The 18,180-nt window shown below is 40.3% G+C and overlaps 1 protein-coding gene and 1 long non-coding RNA gene across 5 annotated transcripts in view; one reads left to right on the forward strand and one right to left on the reverse strand.

The window, feature by feature from the left end:
• Window positions 1-18,180, forward strand: part of ptprub (protein tyrosine phosphatase receptor type Ub) — a 195,117-nt gene that overhangs the window by 83,089 nt on the left and 93,848 nt on the right. For all 4 annotated transcript variants that reach the window (XM_076889732.1, XM_076889733.1, XM_076889734.1 and 1 more), the window contains exon 3: window positions 14,953-15,224. In XM_076889732.1, the coding sequence (XP_076745847.1) occupies window positions 14,953-15,224 (272 nt within the window). The remainder of the gene's footprint in view (window positions 1-14,952; window positions 15,225-18,180) is intronic.
• Window positions 597-3,162, reverse strand: LOC143420928 (uncharacterized). Its single transcript, XR_013100679.1, has 4 exons — window positions 2,988-3,162; window positions 1,752-1,860; window positions 1,353-1,519; window positions 597-729 (listed from the first exon to the last, which is right to left on the reverse strand). It is a non-coding gene; the product is annotated as an uncharacterized LOC143420928 (long non-coding RNA).

An 18,180-nucleotide genomic window follows, 5' to 3' on the forward strand; every position in this document is an offset into this window, starting at 1 on the left:
TAGCAGACCTTTAAGCACATAAGAGGAAATAATCAGTGAACACATTTGAGGTATGGCTTTGTGATTGCCTTCAAGTGCTCCTTTTTAGTCCCAACATAGGAGTTGGGTACTTTTGCACCTAAAATATGTGAAACGGTGACATTCTTAACAATGTCCAATTTAATTAAAGATACAGTTTATACATAGAGCAGCTTTTTTGCAGCATACAGCAACTTTTTTCATGCTACTGCTTTAGCAATCACATGTGTTGAATATGGTGTTATGTTTGCTGATTGCTGTTTTATTTGCCCGAATTGTCATCATTAAGCACCAGTTGTCCATTCTTTTTGGAGCCTTTTTGGAGTTCCAACGCATAAAAAGAAACAGTCAAGAAGAGAAAATCTGTCTCACTTCCACTTTTTTATTCATGTCCACTCAGCTGCTTCTCTTCTGGCCAAATCTGGCAGTTGATCCTGAACTGCCTGGAGGACAATTCAAAAGGTCAGCGCCAGCCGCCTCTCTCCTTGGAAGGAAGACAACAACACTTGCTGACGTGGCCTTATCTTTCTCAAATGCTGGAAGGCACTAGCTACTTTGACAATAGCAGTTGTAATTCATTTATTTTGCGCTCGAACATCAGTCCTCAGCTGGCCTCCTACTCCCTTACTCTCTTCGTTTCTACCCGGTGCGTGCAGGGCTGTCCCCAGAGGGATTGGTAATGGTCTGCTCGGCCCCACGGGCGATAAAGACCTGTAGAGAAACCAGTCACTGTGCTTGCTTGGAAAAGATAAAGTCAAGAGCAGAAAAAGGAGATGAGTTGTTAACAGTGTAGATAAAGGAAAAGTACTGGAAAAAGGTTATAAGTGCCCCGTGGCACCGTACAGCCTAATTCAATACTTTTTCTTTCTGTCACCCTTTGGTCCGCTTTTGCATTTTAAATTAGTTCTTTGGAGAACAGTGAAGTCAAAGAAATAAGGACACGGCGAGCAGATAAATAAGAATACTTTGAAGTCCTCGAAATAGAAGATGAAAAATGATAAATTGAGGAAGTGACTCGTCCGATATTAACATTTAGAAATGAATGACAGAGGGGATGCCATTTGAAGTTGATCTCTGGTCAATGAAAAATACTACAGCCGAAGGGGCAGATTGTTTTAAAGAACAGAAAATGTCAATAATGTTCACTTCTTTGAATGTTGTGTGTGGGAGAGTGAAGCTACTTGATGGATGGCGGCGGTGATAATGAAAAATGATATGAATGCAAGAGAATGAGTATGACAGAGGTGGAGCTGTGAATGATAGAATGAGTGGGGGCTGAAAATGAGATTAGGTTCTGCACTTCAGGTGGTGTGTCAGCCTTGAGAATAGAAAACCTGTCAGTCCTTCATGCCCTGATGCAAAGCAGTAGGCTGCTCTATTGATCCAGCTGCAATGGAGAAGGTTCCCTATCCAGCTAGGAGTGATGTTTTCACATGTCTGACATTGTAGTCTGTGTGTGAGCAGACATGTGATTTGCTGCAGTAAATGTCAAATTTTCACTCTGGAAAAGAACAGAAAGAAAATGCCATTTCTATTAGTGTGAGGTTTGTAGGTTGCATAATGTGAATTCAATGAATGCTCTTTCCTTTTGTTGAGCTTTAGATAGACTGAACTTCTGCAAACAGCAACTGTCCAATCATAGCTCAGCCGGTCATGGTGGTATAAGATACTCGGGCGACAGACAACTACAACAAAAAGAAGAAAAAAACCAACACATTAGCAAAATCAGGCACCTGCTTGTTTATGGAGTTGGCATCCAGCTGTGCAGCAGCAGTTCTTCTAGAACAGACCTGGCCATTGAACGGGCTCTGGACCACATCTGGCTCCCACGCTTTTGGAAATCTTGATTAAATAGAGATTAAATGCTGGATTTTTCCTCTGTCTGTTTCACTATTTCATCATCTAATGTAACTAGTAGCAGTTTATAAAGAGATAAAATGGAGAAAATTAACCTTCCACCACTGTCCTTGTTACGACCGAATTGGCCGGTGTGTTTGTGAAGGAGACTAAAATGTAAACACGGAAGAGAAGGAAACTAAGTGTAACACAAAGCGAGCCGTTTAATAGGCTGAATACACGAACACAAAACACGGCAGGGCGAACAGGGGCATAACCAAACTAAACTAAACGGGGGACATCTAAACTACACATGAAAACTAGAACGTGAAACCACAACATGAAACTAAACAAGTACATGCACAACTTTGGCGTGAAGTAATCTAAACATTAGGGGTGCAACGATACACAAAATTCACGGTTCGGTTCGGTTCGATACTTTGGTGTCACGGTTCGATATTTTTTCGATACAAAAAAATGTTCATGCATTTTTAATTTGTCATTTATTAAAATTATAAATATATATTTTAACTCAAAAGTACAGTTTTTAAATTTAACCCTCACCCTTGTGCGTGTTTTTTATTTTGACAGCGATAGATTTTGGTACCCCGACTGAAAAAATCGCTAGCCCCGGGACGTCGGGCTAGCGATATTGCAAGCCCTGTATCTGATTGAGGAATCACTCATCTTTGGAAAAGAGAGTTTATTACAGAGAAATGTCTCTTTCCAAAATAAAAGCTATACTATCCGCTTCTTCTGGGCTATATTCTCAGCAGCATAAGGAGAATCATGTGCTAACAGCTGTCTAAATGACTCGGCTAAAGTTAGTAGCATGCTTGCTTTTTTTTGTCTGCTTCCACTTGTCTTTGCACTAGGATGATGTCGGCGTAAATGTGCAGTCATATTCGTTGTGTTCCCACTAGTGCTTTCAGGTTAATCTCGTTGAAATGACCTTAACGCCACAACACGGCAAATCTCCGTTAACGAGCTACCGCCGATCGCTCCGTGCATGGGGCTAGACGGCCAACACGTTAACGAGCTAACTGCGCTAACACACTAGTTCACACCAATGTAATTGAGCATTGCATGGCACATCCAACATACTGTTTTACTTTAGTCCATGACTCGCTTACCTTCAGGGTCATACGTCACATGAAAACCAAAATAATTCCAAACGCCAGATCTGAATGAGAGTGGGGGAGGTCCATCTTGCAAGGAGAGCTTAACTTCTGTCTCGCTAGCTTGCCCTGCGCTCTTCCTTCTGACTATGCTGTCTGTGTTGAGCGCTCAGTGGATCTGCGCTCGACAGTGCAGCCTAGGCGGAGTAGTCGAACGCAGATTCACTGAGCGCTCAACACAGACAGCATCGTCAGAAGGAAAATTGATAAAATAAATTACAAATGTTGTATTGTTCGATACATATGCGTACCGAACCGAAAGCACTGTATCGAACGGTTCAATATCGATACGAATATCGTTGCACCCCTACTAAACATGAACATCAACATGGACCTGAACAGTAGCTTGAAACATCCTGAGACCTGACGTGACATGAAGCGAGATGGACAGACAAACCGACACAGAGGGAGGGAGACAGAGGAAATAAACAGAAGAGGGAAGTGGAAACACCTGGGGAAACACAGATGACACAAACAACCCTGACGCCGCAGGGGAAGCAAAACTAAACACACTCAACATGGAAAGACAAGACTTTCAAAATAAAAGAAGCACAAGCATAACCAAAAGTTAAACACAGAGGACAGGAAAAGACTCATAAACAAGGAAACAGATGAAACACAAACTAGATTAAAACTCAACTAAACCCTAACTAAAAATAAACTCAGGATGCTGGGTCACAGACCTAGGCCCCTGACAGTTCTTAGTTTCAGTGACATAAAAAGGCCACGTGTAGAATAACCAGATAGATTTGGTAGCTAAAACAAGTTTTTTTAAGCTTTATTCTTTCATCTTGTACTTTTACAGCTTTATAAACAAAAATATTGGCTTATACTGCTTAGAACAGACATCTTTGCATTACAGAGTTATTATAACATTTAATACTCTCTACACTCCTGACTATAACAAGGTTTGTCTCCGTATTTTCCATATTCTTTACACAAACTCCTTTTGTGAGGTTTCTGCTTAAAGGATAACCAACAGTGACTTAATTAACTGATGAGCTCCAACCAATAAAGCAGTTTTGATTTATAACTGATGGACGTAGGCGAGAAAAGTGAAGTAAGTGAACTGTTCTTCTGCAGAATAATAGTAATACAAAAAGAATGACTTGAATTTTGTAAGAAAACATAGTTGGAAGCATCAAAATGAAGAGGGTATTGTAAATCCCTTACAGATGAAAATGGATGCTGACAAAAAAATGGCGCCCATAACACTTTACTGCCATATGCTCAGATGAAACTGTTGTGCTGCTTTTCTTTTTGAGTATAAGGTCATCCTCAGCCTCTTAGTAGGAACACTCTCATTGTGTGTTATTGCTGTCGGTCGATTAAGTCTGTGTGATGTCTTATTATTGGTTTGTCCCTGTATGAGATCTTCCATTAGGAAGAGAAGTTGTCCATCCTCCCAACGGGTTTCCTTTTATCAAAGCCTCCATCTACGTTGTTTACACACTTCCAGGCCTGCCTCAAATTATCGATAAGGTCAGACAGGCGAAAAAAACCCCAACAAAGAATCAAAGAACAATTTTATCTGCCATTTGTTTTCTGCAGCGATGGATAATAACCACATTAACATCTGGTGTTAGCGACAAGACTGTGGCATCTTCCACTGAAAGCTGTTATGGTTCTGTGAACAATTTTGCTACATAATGAGGCGGTTTTAGATCTGTGAACTACATTTCTCAGTGTGAGACCAAACGCCAGGAAATGACAATGGCAATGTGCTTTTCACGCCGATGCCCACTCTTCCCCCCTCTTTATTCATTTATAGGATGTTACAGTGGCTCCATCGTGTAGTGGTTTACACATTTGCCTGATGATTCCCAGAGGAGACAACAATCCTGGGGTAAAACTCGTGGCCAATCAAAACATTTGGAGTTACCCGCTATGAAGACCCCTTGTGAATAAGGGAGCAGCTGAATGTAGCTTCTTCTACTTGTAGGATATTGCAAACAGCAGCAAATAAAGAGAGTTAGGGCACACTCAGAGATTGAGTCTGAAATCCCATATGACCTCAATAGAGAGTGCATGATGAAGACACGGGGAAAAGATGAACATCAAGGCCAAAGTGCAAAGAGGTGGCAGCGACTCAGACTAACAGTAATGGCACAGCAAGCAGCATCAAGGACATTTCTTAAACCCTAACACAGCCATTGATCCCATTATTGTCAGACCTGTAGGCCTGCTACTCTCTTGCGTGTTTGAGATTACTTGGACTTTGGCCTTGGATGTTAGACAAACAAGGCTTTACTGAGGAATGTTTGGTGCCTTTGGTAGGGTAGGGGGATAAACAAAGAATATACTTTATCCTTTTGTTGTGTTTTCATGTTATGTCTCCCATTTTCCTCTGACAATCGTCCTTCTTAACAGCTTTATTTTGTCTTTACCTTTTTATACTTTGCTTAATTTGTGATCCCGATGCAGTGCACAATCCAAATCCCGTTCTCAGTTTATCGCCCGGCTTTGTGTTTTGTGTCCATTGTGGCTTGTCACAGATAGTGTCACATGCAGCCTGTGACCAGCCTGTAGTGCAGTGGTGCACGGTATGAATTATGATGTGGGATGGGCCCTAATTTTGTTATGGATGTTCTTTTTTGCCCTTGGGAATAACATCAATGGATAGATAGAATTTTATCAGATTTTATGGTGCTTCAGAATATAATTCATGAAAGGTGCTGCTGTGTATGCATTGTATGTGTGGGTGGGGGCATGCATTGCAGCGTTATACACACTGCAGTGTGATCTGAATAACTTGATCTATGCTCTAGTCTTTAGCTTTAATAATGAAAATTGCAGCAGGGGAAAAAAATTGTGGGGAAGATCAGATCATCAGACTAAAGCAAGTTTTGAAAAGTGACTTAAAAGATGCTATTTTTTTAATTCTCAGATTCACAATGTCAGTGGATATACAAATAAATTACATTCTAGTGTATTCAAAAGCTTTTTGACTTTTTAAATACACATTAAATGTGGTTTTCAGTCATCACAGAACCTGATATTTGATAATAAACTAGGAAATTATGGTACAAAGAGACTGGTTTCTGAAATATTGTACTGTACCGATCCTGTGGCAAAACTCTTATAATGATCAGGTGAAAGAAGAAGAAGATGAAACCATCTACCATTGTGCTACCATAGTAATGGGATATGTTCTCATTGGATAATCAGACCGTAGTTAACTAGTAGTAACTAACTATGTAGTTAGCATCAGAAGCGAAGAAAATAAATGAAGCAAAAATAAAATAAAATCGGACAAACAGGAATCTCTTTGTAAATACGCAGTAAATCCATTTAATAGCATTTTTATTTCACTTATCAAAACCTCAGGGATGAAAGGAAATAAAAAAACAGTTTTTTGTCAAAACTCTTCTTGAAAATTGGGATCAATTTACCATCAGAATGAGAATTTGGCCATTTCACCATACTTCTTAAATTCAGGTCCTGAGAAATATCCTTCAACCTCAATTTAAGATCTCAAACTGCATTGATTTCTTTTATAAACCCGTTCTTAAAGATGACAGTGAGATCCAAAAGAATGAAAATCAAAAATGAGTATGATCTCACTGATCAAAATGAATTCTCAACTCTGAAGGTTTTTTCTGTTCTCAGAGATGTCTCTAAGATCTGCATGATGCCTCACAACCACAGACCGTATGAAAGATTCTCTTCAATTGCATTTAGAGCCAAATCACAACAGTCAACTCAAGGAGCTTTATATTGTAAGCTAAAGGCCCCACTGTAATAAATTAATTGAAATGATTTGGATTAATAAAAACTGGAATTTTATTCACCAAAACTGGAGCTCAGACTTCGTGGAGACTCTGTAATCATCAGATAAGCTGTTAAAAATTCTTCAAAAGACTAAAAGAACACACAGTTTAAGAAGTCTTGTATAATGACTCAAAGAAATGAGTCCTACCAGACGCTGACTGGCAATAATGGAGCCACACCCACACATCAAATGTCCAGGTGGATGAGTTATAGTAAAAATGATCCCTGCTAGAGTTGTTATGATGGGAGAATCTATCCATAGAAGCCAATTTTAGTCGGCCTCATGTGGCACCTACAGGTACTGCAGTTTGTAGCTTAACTTTTAGCTCTGGAGGTTGCCCCTTGATCACAAAACTAGTTGTTTTGATATATTCAGCACATACTTTTTCAAATTATTTAAAGTATTTTAAAGCCACGTAATTATCTGGAAGCTTTTAATTCTGTTGTTTTCAAATTAAGATTGTGTGGATCATTAAAACTTCTTTATTTATCAACAAATTGTTTCAGATTATTCTCTCAAAATAATTTATCAGACGTACAAAAGAACACTCTAAGTTTGTATTAGCATTATTAGCTGTAATTACTAAACATTTCTTTACCAGTTACTCCATGTGGGAGTACGAGTGTAGGAGGATGTAATTAAATTCTAAAGAAAATCATTTTGTGTTACATTTAAATGTCTGCTTCAATTCTCTCAATAAAATATTGCATGCATAACCCAGGTATAATACTATAGTGTGAGATGCAAAACCTGTTTGAGTGGGCCCCACAGTGGGGATGTACTCTGTGTCCCACCAGGGAGTGAGCCGATCACAAACCGTCACCTCTTTGTGTCTGCCGACTGCACGTCACTTGTGTTGTAGCATTTGGAAGGGCTGCGTTGGCGTGCGTCAGTCTGTCATACCGAGGTTTAGTTCGTCTTTTTCTTTATATTTGCAGTTGAGTTGCTCATGCTGTGTTTTTGGTGCTGGTGACGTGCAATGATTGGTACTGCACGTTTAAGGTGATGATCTGCTGGCTGCTGAAAGAAAGAGCAGCGTGGGAAATTTCATGCTGAATTCTGTCAAGAGTGACTTCCAGATTTAAATGCAAGGAAAATATGATGAGTAACTTTATTGTACTTTCAGTTTTCATTAATGGCAAAAGTACGGTAGCTTGCATTGTTCTCAGCACTGCATGCACTTCATCTGACACCAAAGTCAGACAATGCCAAGATCTAAATCCTACAAGCTTTTTCCTTTTTTTGTTTATTGATTGCTCCATGAGGCTGTTAAACTCAAAATTAAAGACAACCTAAGAGAACTGGGTTTCTCTAGTTATTTTCAACCTACGCAGGATAATTAGTCAGTAATTGATTTGTTGTTTCGCTCCTTAATTCTCCCAAAGGGCAGTTCACCAGAAACAGGTCAGAATTCATCAGGCTCCTTAAATGAAGTTGATTATTTTCTCCTGAGATGGAAAAGATACTGTGAGCAGCAACATTTGCCTCTGGGAAGATTTGTTAAAGTTACTTAGCAACAGTGTTGGTGTATTTACTCAGAAAAGTGTATTACACAATACTCGTTACTTTTCTTAAATGTAAGTAGTAACTACTCAATACATTATTTTCATGTTACTTCTTACATGATGTGTAAGAAGCACTGTCACATAACTATTCGTTAACTATATAAACCTGAACCTACAGTCTCATACACGGACACAAACTCCCATGAGGACAAAAATACAATATTTCTTTTAGTGTTTACAAAATCTACAAGAAAAAGTAAAGTTGAAAAGCACCCAAAGAGTCTTCAAAGCAAACGCCACAGTGATTCTACCTTGAAACGGAGGCTACCATGACTTTGTTACCTGTTGAAGCTCACTCAGGGTTCTGGGTTTTCTGTCTCAGTGTTAGCATGCTGCAGATGCTTGAACTAATGTTGTGCTAGCAGTGCAATGCAATAATTATGTGTCCTGATATAGTCTGCACTTTATCATCATGCTCTTGTTCTTTCGTGCAATAAAAATAAACCTAATGTTCATATCTCCTCTCCTCAAGAGTTGTAGAGCGGACCGCTGTTTTCCTCCTCGATGCATATGAATCCATTTCAGCTCATTTTAGTGGTGATTGTGTTCAAGAAGGATCAAATATGTTTGATGTTTTTTCTTTCTGTCCAGCCATCGTTCAGATAACTGAAAAACCTTTGTAATGCAAGTAACAACATAATTGTAACTGCAATGTAATTACTGAATTTAGTGTTGAATTTATGAGATTACAGTGATGCATTGCTTTGGAAAGCGTTACCCACAACACTGCTCAGCAGCAGGGTAGAGTCAGAGGACATGGGCAGTTCCATATAGTTCTCAGCAGGAAGCATGGTAAAATGAAGAAAGGGAAACAGTTTTGCACTTAGTTTGTCTACAATTAAGATGCTTTTTAGCTGTGTCCACACTGGAGGTGATTTGCAGCGATGGAGTAACCATAGAAAGCCAGTGATATTTGACAACTCCAAGCAGCTATGGTCAAAATAACCCTGGAGACACAAAGCGGATGGGACCCAAGAGAAACTCGTCTCAACCTCCAACAACAACTCACTTCAGTGGTTAAAGCGACGACCAATAAGAGTGCAGGATACTGTTGTTTGATGCATGACCTAAATACTTTAGAGGGTTTCCAAGGTTACCTGCAATGCCCACAAGCGATCAACTGTCAGCTTGAAAGCAATGCACGATGAAGAAATGGCTTCCTGTGTGGGCAGCTTGACAAACATATTTGTTTTAAATTTTGTGTTGAACGACTTCATAAAATGCTAAAAAACTGAATGTAAACATGAAAATTGACCTATACACCTCAGTATTCAACATTAGTGGCGATACAGCAACATGAACAGTTTGCCATCATAGCTGTAGACTTTTCAGATGTTGCCTTATAGACCTGAAATACATTTGGTTGTTTGAATGGATTACAGCGGCAGGTGTCACTGAAGCAAAAACGACTTTACGCCGCAGTTTAGGTGGGTTTTAGGTGCTAATGACACATTGACACTCCAGGTGTTCAATCAATGAGCTGATGACTATAATAAAAGCAGACAAACTCTGGTTGAGGAGCGCTTTTCAGATAAATCCAAGGGTTTTTTCGAGTGACTGAACGGTGTCATTACTTTGCGTGTGCAAGACAGTAACAATTCAGTCTGACCTCTTCTTTACTTCCCAAAGATGACTCGCTAGGACATAACAATTTCTTCGTCTTCGCAGTTTCTTCTAAAGATGTTGTTCAGTGTCCCTATGTCAAGGTAAACCTGAATTGACTGGCCTTAACAGTTAATATTAACAATCCCATCACTGCAATGCACTCTGAAGTTGGACCACTTCGCAGGCAGCCCTTTGACCCCGATGAGGTCTTCTTTCTTTCGCTTTTTTTTTTTTTTTTTATCAAAAATCGACGCCTTCTCCAAAGTGTCAGTTATTGAGAGGAAATTGAATAGGTGTTGCCCTTCCTTTTCTCGTCTCCGTCCTTGCACAGGGCCCTGCAGAGATGTTCTGTCTCCATAATATAGACTTGGCAAACAAGGTCAGATGGAGTGTGCAGAGAGTGCTGCTGCAAAAAGACATTTTGTCACACCGTCACCCACTTCAGTTTATGCCTGAAAACATTTCGTTTTCTTCATGTTCCGTTCACGCTGTTCAACATTGGTTCTGAAGTACACGGAGGTCTCCCAGTCTCCCGCCTTATGTGTGCTCGAATTAAATTATATCTTTGTATCTTATTTAAAGTGTTAATTCCCTTTAAAAGAAAGGAGATATATTTGTTGTCTGTGTATGAGAAAAGGCACAAAAAAAATCAATGTCTATTTACTTTTTTACTAAACGGATTACGTAACAGAAAAAAGAAACACATTGTGTAGAAATAGATTTGATTAATTTCCCATTATGTTTCCTTTTGTTAAATGCTTTTGCTTAGCCTTTTCAGCCCTCAGACACAACCATTTAATTAGGGGCAGAAATTCCTGCTTACACAGAGGCAGGGCTTCGAAAACTTGCCAAATCAAATCAAGTAATATACATAATGCCCATACTGAGCGAGCTAATGTGGATTATCTCCCAGTATATCGGGATTACTGCACCGACTGTGTCCAGGACCTCCATTTAATTTGTCACAGTGTTTCAGTTTTTCGCCATCATTTGCTTTCACCCACACGTGCTAACCCTTATTAAATTTATGACTTCACTCCGTCTTCGGTTTGAGTCTTCAAGCAGGTTAAAGGGCAGCAGGGCGGCTGCTCTGTCCGTTCTCACGTGACGTTATTGCAGAGTCAACAGAAAGGTGTTAATAATGCCTATATATAAAACAGGAGGCACAGTGAGGACAGTATGGCCTCAGCACCTCAGCCCTTTTCTGGTATTTTATGAGTCCCTCGTGGGCCTGGAGGGTGCGAGAGAGGAGACGGACTCTGAAAGATCTAATTAAGCAAAGCGAAATGAGAGTGCCGAGATGCCAAGCGCAGGACAGGACACAAATCAGGAGGTGTTGACAGTGCGCTGCAGTGCAATGCGGTTTTATAGCAAAGGCCACGTATAGCTTTCACGTAATGAGCGGCCATACAGCTCCTTGATTTAATGTTTTTTATGGCTCCGGGGTTAAGGGTTGTGAATCTCAATCTCATTATGTAGAACATCAGCTTGTAAATTTAGGCATTTTGTCTTATTTGTGCTCAAAGAGGTAATTAGTGTGTTCTCAGTGGCTGGTTGTGCTTGTGAAGAAGCGGATGACTCCATCAGGTGCTTGTTTGGCGTTTAATAGAGATGAGGATAAAAAAGCTAAAGACTTCTATATTCATAACTCAGAGTACTTCTGTAGGTATGGTGTGTTGCCCCAGATGCTTATTGTCAGAGAGGCTCCTATTTCAGAGGTGCAAACTCGGTGGGATGTTAAGATTTTTTTCCTCTGTCTGGCTTCTGCACCATTCACATGCTATTACATCTGAGAGGAGAATAAGTGTCTTCTGGACACCTGGCGCCAAGGCTGTGACTGTCTGGTCTCTCGGGCTTGTTTCTGACTGAGAACAGAAAGACCTTGGAGTACAAAGACAACAGGCTTGATTATTTGAGTACACAGGAAGGTCTCCAAACATTGTTGTGCTAATCACGTTAGTGGGCACAGACTCAAGGCAGGACAGATGCGAGGCAAAGGGCAATGGGGTTATGTTATCCTGATTAGAGGAGGCTTTGGGGCGGTCGGGGGGTTTGTGAATCTCGTTTTTACCTCGGCGTCACCTTGGTGAAGAGGGAAGAGGGAAACTGGCCATGAGCTCATTTTTCTCACTCAGTTTCTTTTCTCACTCGGTCCCCTCATTTGTCTCCGGTATTCACTGCTGCCATCGCCAGAACTGAATGTGTCTGTACATTCAAAAGCCCACATTTAATTTTTTTCCCCCTTTTGTTAACCACCTACACACATAGCAGTGACTTGGTGGATAATACTTTCATTTTTCTTCTTTCTCATTCACACGGCGAAAAGTGGTTAAAAAAAGATTTGTTCCTTGTCTGATATGTTTACCTTGGTTCATGGGAGTCTGTTTCCCAAAAATGCCTCAGTGATTCATTTGCAAAGCTCAACCACTTAAATTAGATGAACAAGTCTGTGCTATGGACATGTTCGCGGTATGAGCACTAATGTAACTAATTTACTCTCTTTTTCATATACGCTTGTACGGTACTGTGCGAGTCATGAGCCAGCCCTCGTTTCGTTATATTTTACTTCCGGGGAGCCAGACTTTCTTGTCATTTTGTTATAGCGGTCTTGAGCAGTTGTTCTCCAGGCTTTCTAAAGATGTTTCAAAGTTTTTCTTTGGACATTACCTGCATTTTCACTCATCCTCAGTCCAGTCCTTGTACCATTTCCAAAGGAACATTTTGTTTTTTTGTTAAGCCGACGGGCAACTTAGCAAAGAGTGCACATTTGCACATCCTCTACAGAGAAAAGAAGAAAGATAAGAGGGGCAACTTGATGTCAAAGTATATTAATTTTGAGTAGCACACAGATATAATAACAATAATAATTAGAGCTATTATGTTATATGTTGCAACCTGTATTTAGTTTCTGTTCTTACTGTCTTGGAGCATGTGTGTCTACACAGTTTCCTTAGGGATTAATAAAGTATTCTGTTTCTGATTCACTTTAAAGTTGCTAGTAGGACCCTGTCACAAAAACATAATTTGTTCCCATTTCTTTAGCTGAATCTGAGAAATGCCAAATATTACACAGTTCAAAAGGCATAAAATAACATTCTTGCATCAACAAAGTACGGAGCCCCGCAGGGGACATGGGAGAAAAAAAAAATTAAGACGGGCTTTTGCGAGATCTTGCAAAACAAACTCGGGATCTCGCAAAAGTTTTGCGAGATCTCGCAAAAGTTGAATTCCAACAATGGCGGCAGCTACTTAGTTGTAATATTACTCTTTCTGGGTCACAAAATACACTTTTAAGATATTTTGAGGCGTGAATGTAGCTGTGTAAACATCAGACACCTGCTCGCTTTACAAGACATCACATATTTGCAAAAGTGCTCCGACGTTTTTGGAGATCTGACACCCACCATCTCGAAGCTAACGGGAGGTCGAGACCTACTACAGCCGGGAGGAACACCGCTTTCCCGGCACATCGTGCCTCGACCTCCCGGTCGGCTTCGAGCTGGCGGCCTCCGAAGAATGTGGCTAAAACTTTTGCGAGATCTCGCAAAAGTCCGTCTTAATTTTTTTTTCTCCCATGTCCCCTGCGGGGCTCCGTAACAAAGTGATTCCCAAGCAGCAAGTAGCTGAAAGGTTGATACATTTCTGCATGGTGTGCAGTGTGTCCTTAAAAAATTTGAGGAAACTCAAATTGTCCTTAACAAACAGGACAAATCTAGTAGAAACCTGACACAGGACCTGACAGATGGATATGGTTGTTCAGTCCACTACTAACTACTGTCAAGAAGCCATTCTTAAGGAAGGCAAATAGGAAGAAAAGGTTGATGTGTGCCAAATTCCACAAGAACTGAACTGAAAATCATTGGCAAGAGGTCTGACAAAGTAAAGCATCCAAAATCCAGAATTTTTGGTTCAAATCATCACCAATATGTATGGAGGAGGTCAGGATATGGGTACAACCATGAGCGTCTATAACATCTATAAAATACGGTGTCTGGATTTCAGCCTCTGGTGTTTGCGATCTTTTCAGATCAGAATTAATGGAATTACGAAGCACAATTTTGATCTTCCATGCAGTACCTGTATCTGGAAAGCATCTGATTTACAACAGCCTAATTTCTCAGCATGACAGTGACTCCAAAAAAACACTGCCAATACTTCAAAATCATACCTGGATAGAAAAACACAGTAACACTATTAGTCATGGATTGACCTCACTAGAGCCTGAACCTGAACGTTATTGCAAAACGAAAGGAGCCAAAATCCAAAGAAGTATTTTCAACTTTCCTTCAAGAAGCCTGGAGTACTATTCCTGAAAGCTACGTAAAGCAATAACAGTTCAAGCTGTGTTGAAGCTCATTAGAGTCGCCTTACATGCTGCGTTTAAATGTATGTTTCAATAAATTGCTACACCTAATTCCCATTTTCGAAGCACAATAAAAAAGTGATGGGTTTCTCAAGAGTTTTGTGCAGTACTGTAGATTGTGTATTTTCCCATCATGCATTATTACATATATAAATAAACTCAAACTATGATTTTCAATATTGCCCCTTGTGTCTAAAGAAAACAACACAGTCAAATTGTAAAATACATGAATGAAAAATACATGAATGTCCAAAAAGCTATTACTGCCACAGGAAAACACGGGTGTAGAAGATAGTGCAAGTGTCTGTGTGGTTGACTTCATTTTCCAATTTAAAATGAATAAACACCTCAGGCATTCGAGAGACTAGTTAACTTTTTTAAAATGCACGCTTCACTTCTGCAACTTGTAAATGATGTCTGTTTCTGACGCATGTAAGACATCTGGTGTACAGGAACGCAATGATTTAAAATACTTTTACATTGTTTTCAGGCTTAAACCGGCCAATACAGAGCAGCAGAAAAATTGGCTTCACAGTTAATGACCCCGACTTTTAATAACACATAAATGTTGAATAGAGCGATTAATTGTTGCATTCTGTCCTGCTTTTTTTCCAGGGTCCTATATGCTGGTGAACTCCTCCCAGCATGCCGTGGGTCATCGTGCTCAGCTGCTGCTGCAGACACTGAGTGAAAATGACACGCACTGCGTCCAGTTCAGCTACTTCCTGTATAGCCGTGATGGCCACAGTCCCGGGGCTCTACGGGCATATGTGCGGGTCAACGGCGGCCCGCTCGGCAGTCCAGTGTGGAACACGTCGGGGCCTCATGGCAAACAGTGGCATCAGGTTGAGCTGGCTGTCAGCACCTTCTGGCCGAACGAATACCAGGTACAAACATTCATATTTAAATATGTTGATGAAACTGATTTAAAACTGACTTAAAGTCTTCATCATCCTCGCTTTTAATATGTCGGACGTGTTGTTCAAAGTAGCTGCTTGATGCTCCTCTAAGAACTTAACATTTTTTTGTTTTGTTGGAGATATACAGACTCATTGACCGCGATCATGTAGAGCTTAAAAATGGTACACAGTGAGGCTCTGTTGATCACTACTCATTTTAGCCTCGAGGTACAGTTAATTACTTACATTTGCAACTTAATTAGCACTGATTCCCTTGTGGATGTAGCCAATGCTGGTGCTTAAAGCACCTAAGTAGATCTCACAAGGGAATGCCTGGTGGAGATTTCACCCTGCGAGGTTTGTTTTTCTGCACTTTCACTTCACTCTAACAATTCGCGTGATACGCCATTGTGTGCATGCAGCACGCAGACAGTGACTGGCATGCACTGTGAGGGTCTGATATGCTGTGGTCTGCACATGGCACAGTCAGGTGAGCGTGAGTGTTATCCATCTATTAATCCAATTTCTTCTTTCTGCAAACTCTGCGGAGCTGTCAAAAAGCAATTAAGTTGAGTAGTGTGCATTTTATCAAGAACTGTCAATCCTGCTGACTTAATTAAATTCTATTCAGACCTGCAAGATGTGACCTTCACTATGTAAATAATAGTCCTTAGCGTTGTGCAGACCTGGGGTGTAGATGCAGGGTGATGCCTTTCTCCCGACATCATGCGATCTGAAAATAAGGTAAACAATGTTAGGTTAACAGGATAAAACACATGTATATATTGTACAGAACAGTATTACAGTCAGGGGCACTTGACTCATAGCAGAAAATAATATTTCAGGCATACTTTATGTATCTACTTCTTTTCCAGGTTATAATTAAACACCAACGTTTGTTGACCTAAGTTAAAAAGGGACATTATTTTTCTTTGATTCAAAGAGAAACAAACCATTATAGTGAAACCCACTGAGTTTGTGGCGCTGCCATCTGTAGCTATAATTTCTGGATATCAAGTCAGTAGCTACAAATCACTAACTATACAAGAAGACAGCGAGCTGCACTAATCAGTGCCAAATCCAGTTGCAGTGTCTCTTGAGCTTTGGCCCCATAAACAGAGTAGCAAAGGACGCCTGCCAGTGAAACTGCTCATCAGTGGCAAATAATGAGGTCCACACTGTCTGATTCTTTTCTTTTCATGGCATTTTCATCGCAAATCGCTACTTTCACTGTACCCTTATTAAATACATTAAGTGGAGGTTTGCTCTCATTCTGCATGTTTAACAGTGAGCGAGCTGGAAGTGGAAGAGAGCTGCCATCTCCGTGTTATAAAACAGACTCACTAACCACAGTTTCACCCCATCATAACATCAGCGCAGATAAGTCCTGAATAAAATAATAAAACCTATCCTGCGTTTTCTTCGCCAGTCAAGTGCTATTGAATTTGCTTTTTGAACATCGCCGGTTTATTCCTTTCCCTTTCTCCGGGGAGCTGTGTACTTTCTCGTCTCTCGGTCTCGTTAGCATCCCAGTAAACACTGATGGCTCATAGGTGAGTCAGAATTATGCTGCAGCTGCCAATGAGAGGCTCCAGATAGGAGAAGGAGCTTTATAATGGGCTTATGAGGAGGAGTGGATGGCTCTGAAGACAGGACAAACAGTACAAGGGAAGAAGAAGAAGATGGGCCTTACACTTGAATTAGAATTGACAGTAGTGGCTTTTAATAGAACAGCTTAAACTGCTAATGGCTTTTATGTCATGTTGGGGGGGAACACGGTGTTCAGATTGGATTAAATTGCTAATATTTGGGATTTGATCAGCAGATATTGGCACCGTTAGAAAAACTGTATCTAATTTTAGCTTGTGAGGAATTAAAGCAATGTAGTTTTCCTTCTTTCTTTCTTCTACTTTCATCTCACATTTCACTTTAACTCAGCTGACCTCATACTGCTTCTGAGTACAAAGGAAACAAAACAAACTGCCTCCACAAAGTCACATATGCCACGGCTTACATTGCTAATCCCTCGGCAGTCAAAAACCTCATCACTGTGGAATGACAGTGGGCCTTGTCTTGCAACACGTCATTGCTCTCTGTTGCACAGACAGAACGGAGAGAAGGGCAAGTGGGGAGGTGTAAAAGCTCAATGTTTTCTTTAATGGTATCTAATAGTGCTGGCTATCCCCTATTGTAAAGCAGCAACGAAAAGGGGGAAGAGAAGTTTGCAGTGGCACTGCGTTCAACTTTCATTTTTACATGTTTTTTTTTTTAGCTGTATAGCAGCAGCTTTGTGTGACTTTAAATGGTGAAAGTCTTTGTTTATATTAGCTCCATGGCAGGTGTAATACTTCCACTTTGGGTTTCAAATGATAGGCAGGCTGATTTACACTGTCATTAAAGTAGAAAAGCACTCTTTTGAAGCAGCGGTGGATAATGGGTCCTTCTTATCATTGTCTGTGACTAAAATAAATCCCACGGGAACACACAAGCTTTTGGAGACAGTTTTTAAATCCTCAAGTTCTTCTGCCTTATTAGGTTTCAGGACATATTGGAGGAGCCAGTTTCTTGCCTACAGCACAGGGATACAAAATGTCAGGCTTTTACACTGCAGAGATACAGACGTGAGATTACACTCGAGCTTTCACCGTTTTGGGGTGTAATGAAATACTTTGTTTGGGGCACGCACTCAGTCTGTGTTTATTTCTTGAAAATGTCATTGTGGAATGTAATTAAGTGGAGTCTGTCAAATTCTCTGATAATCACCAAAACTAAGGGGATTAATATGCCGAAAAACCACAATCACTCCAATCTCCTTTGTTCGCTTTCCTGGTGATTTAAAAAATTATTTTCTTTATTATATCCAACTTGAGTGTTTGAGGATTTTATCGAAAACGAATGATGATGTTTTTCTTTTTCTTTTTTTCTTTAACATGTCTATGTTTGC

Source organism: Maylandia zebra, linkage group LG11 (assembly GCF_041146795.1).
Source record: "Maylandia zebra isolate NMK-2024a linkage group LG11, Mzebra_GT3a, whole genome shotgun sequence".
NCBI lineage: Eukaryota > Metazoa > Chordata > Actinopteri > Cichliformes > Cichlidae > Maylandia > Maylandia zebra.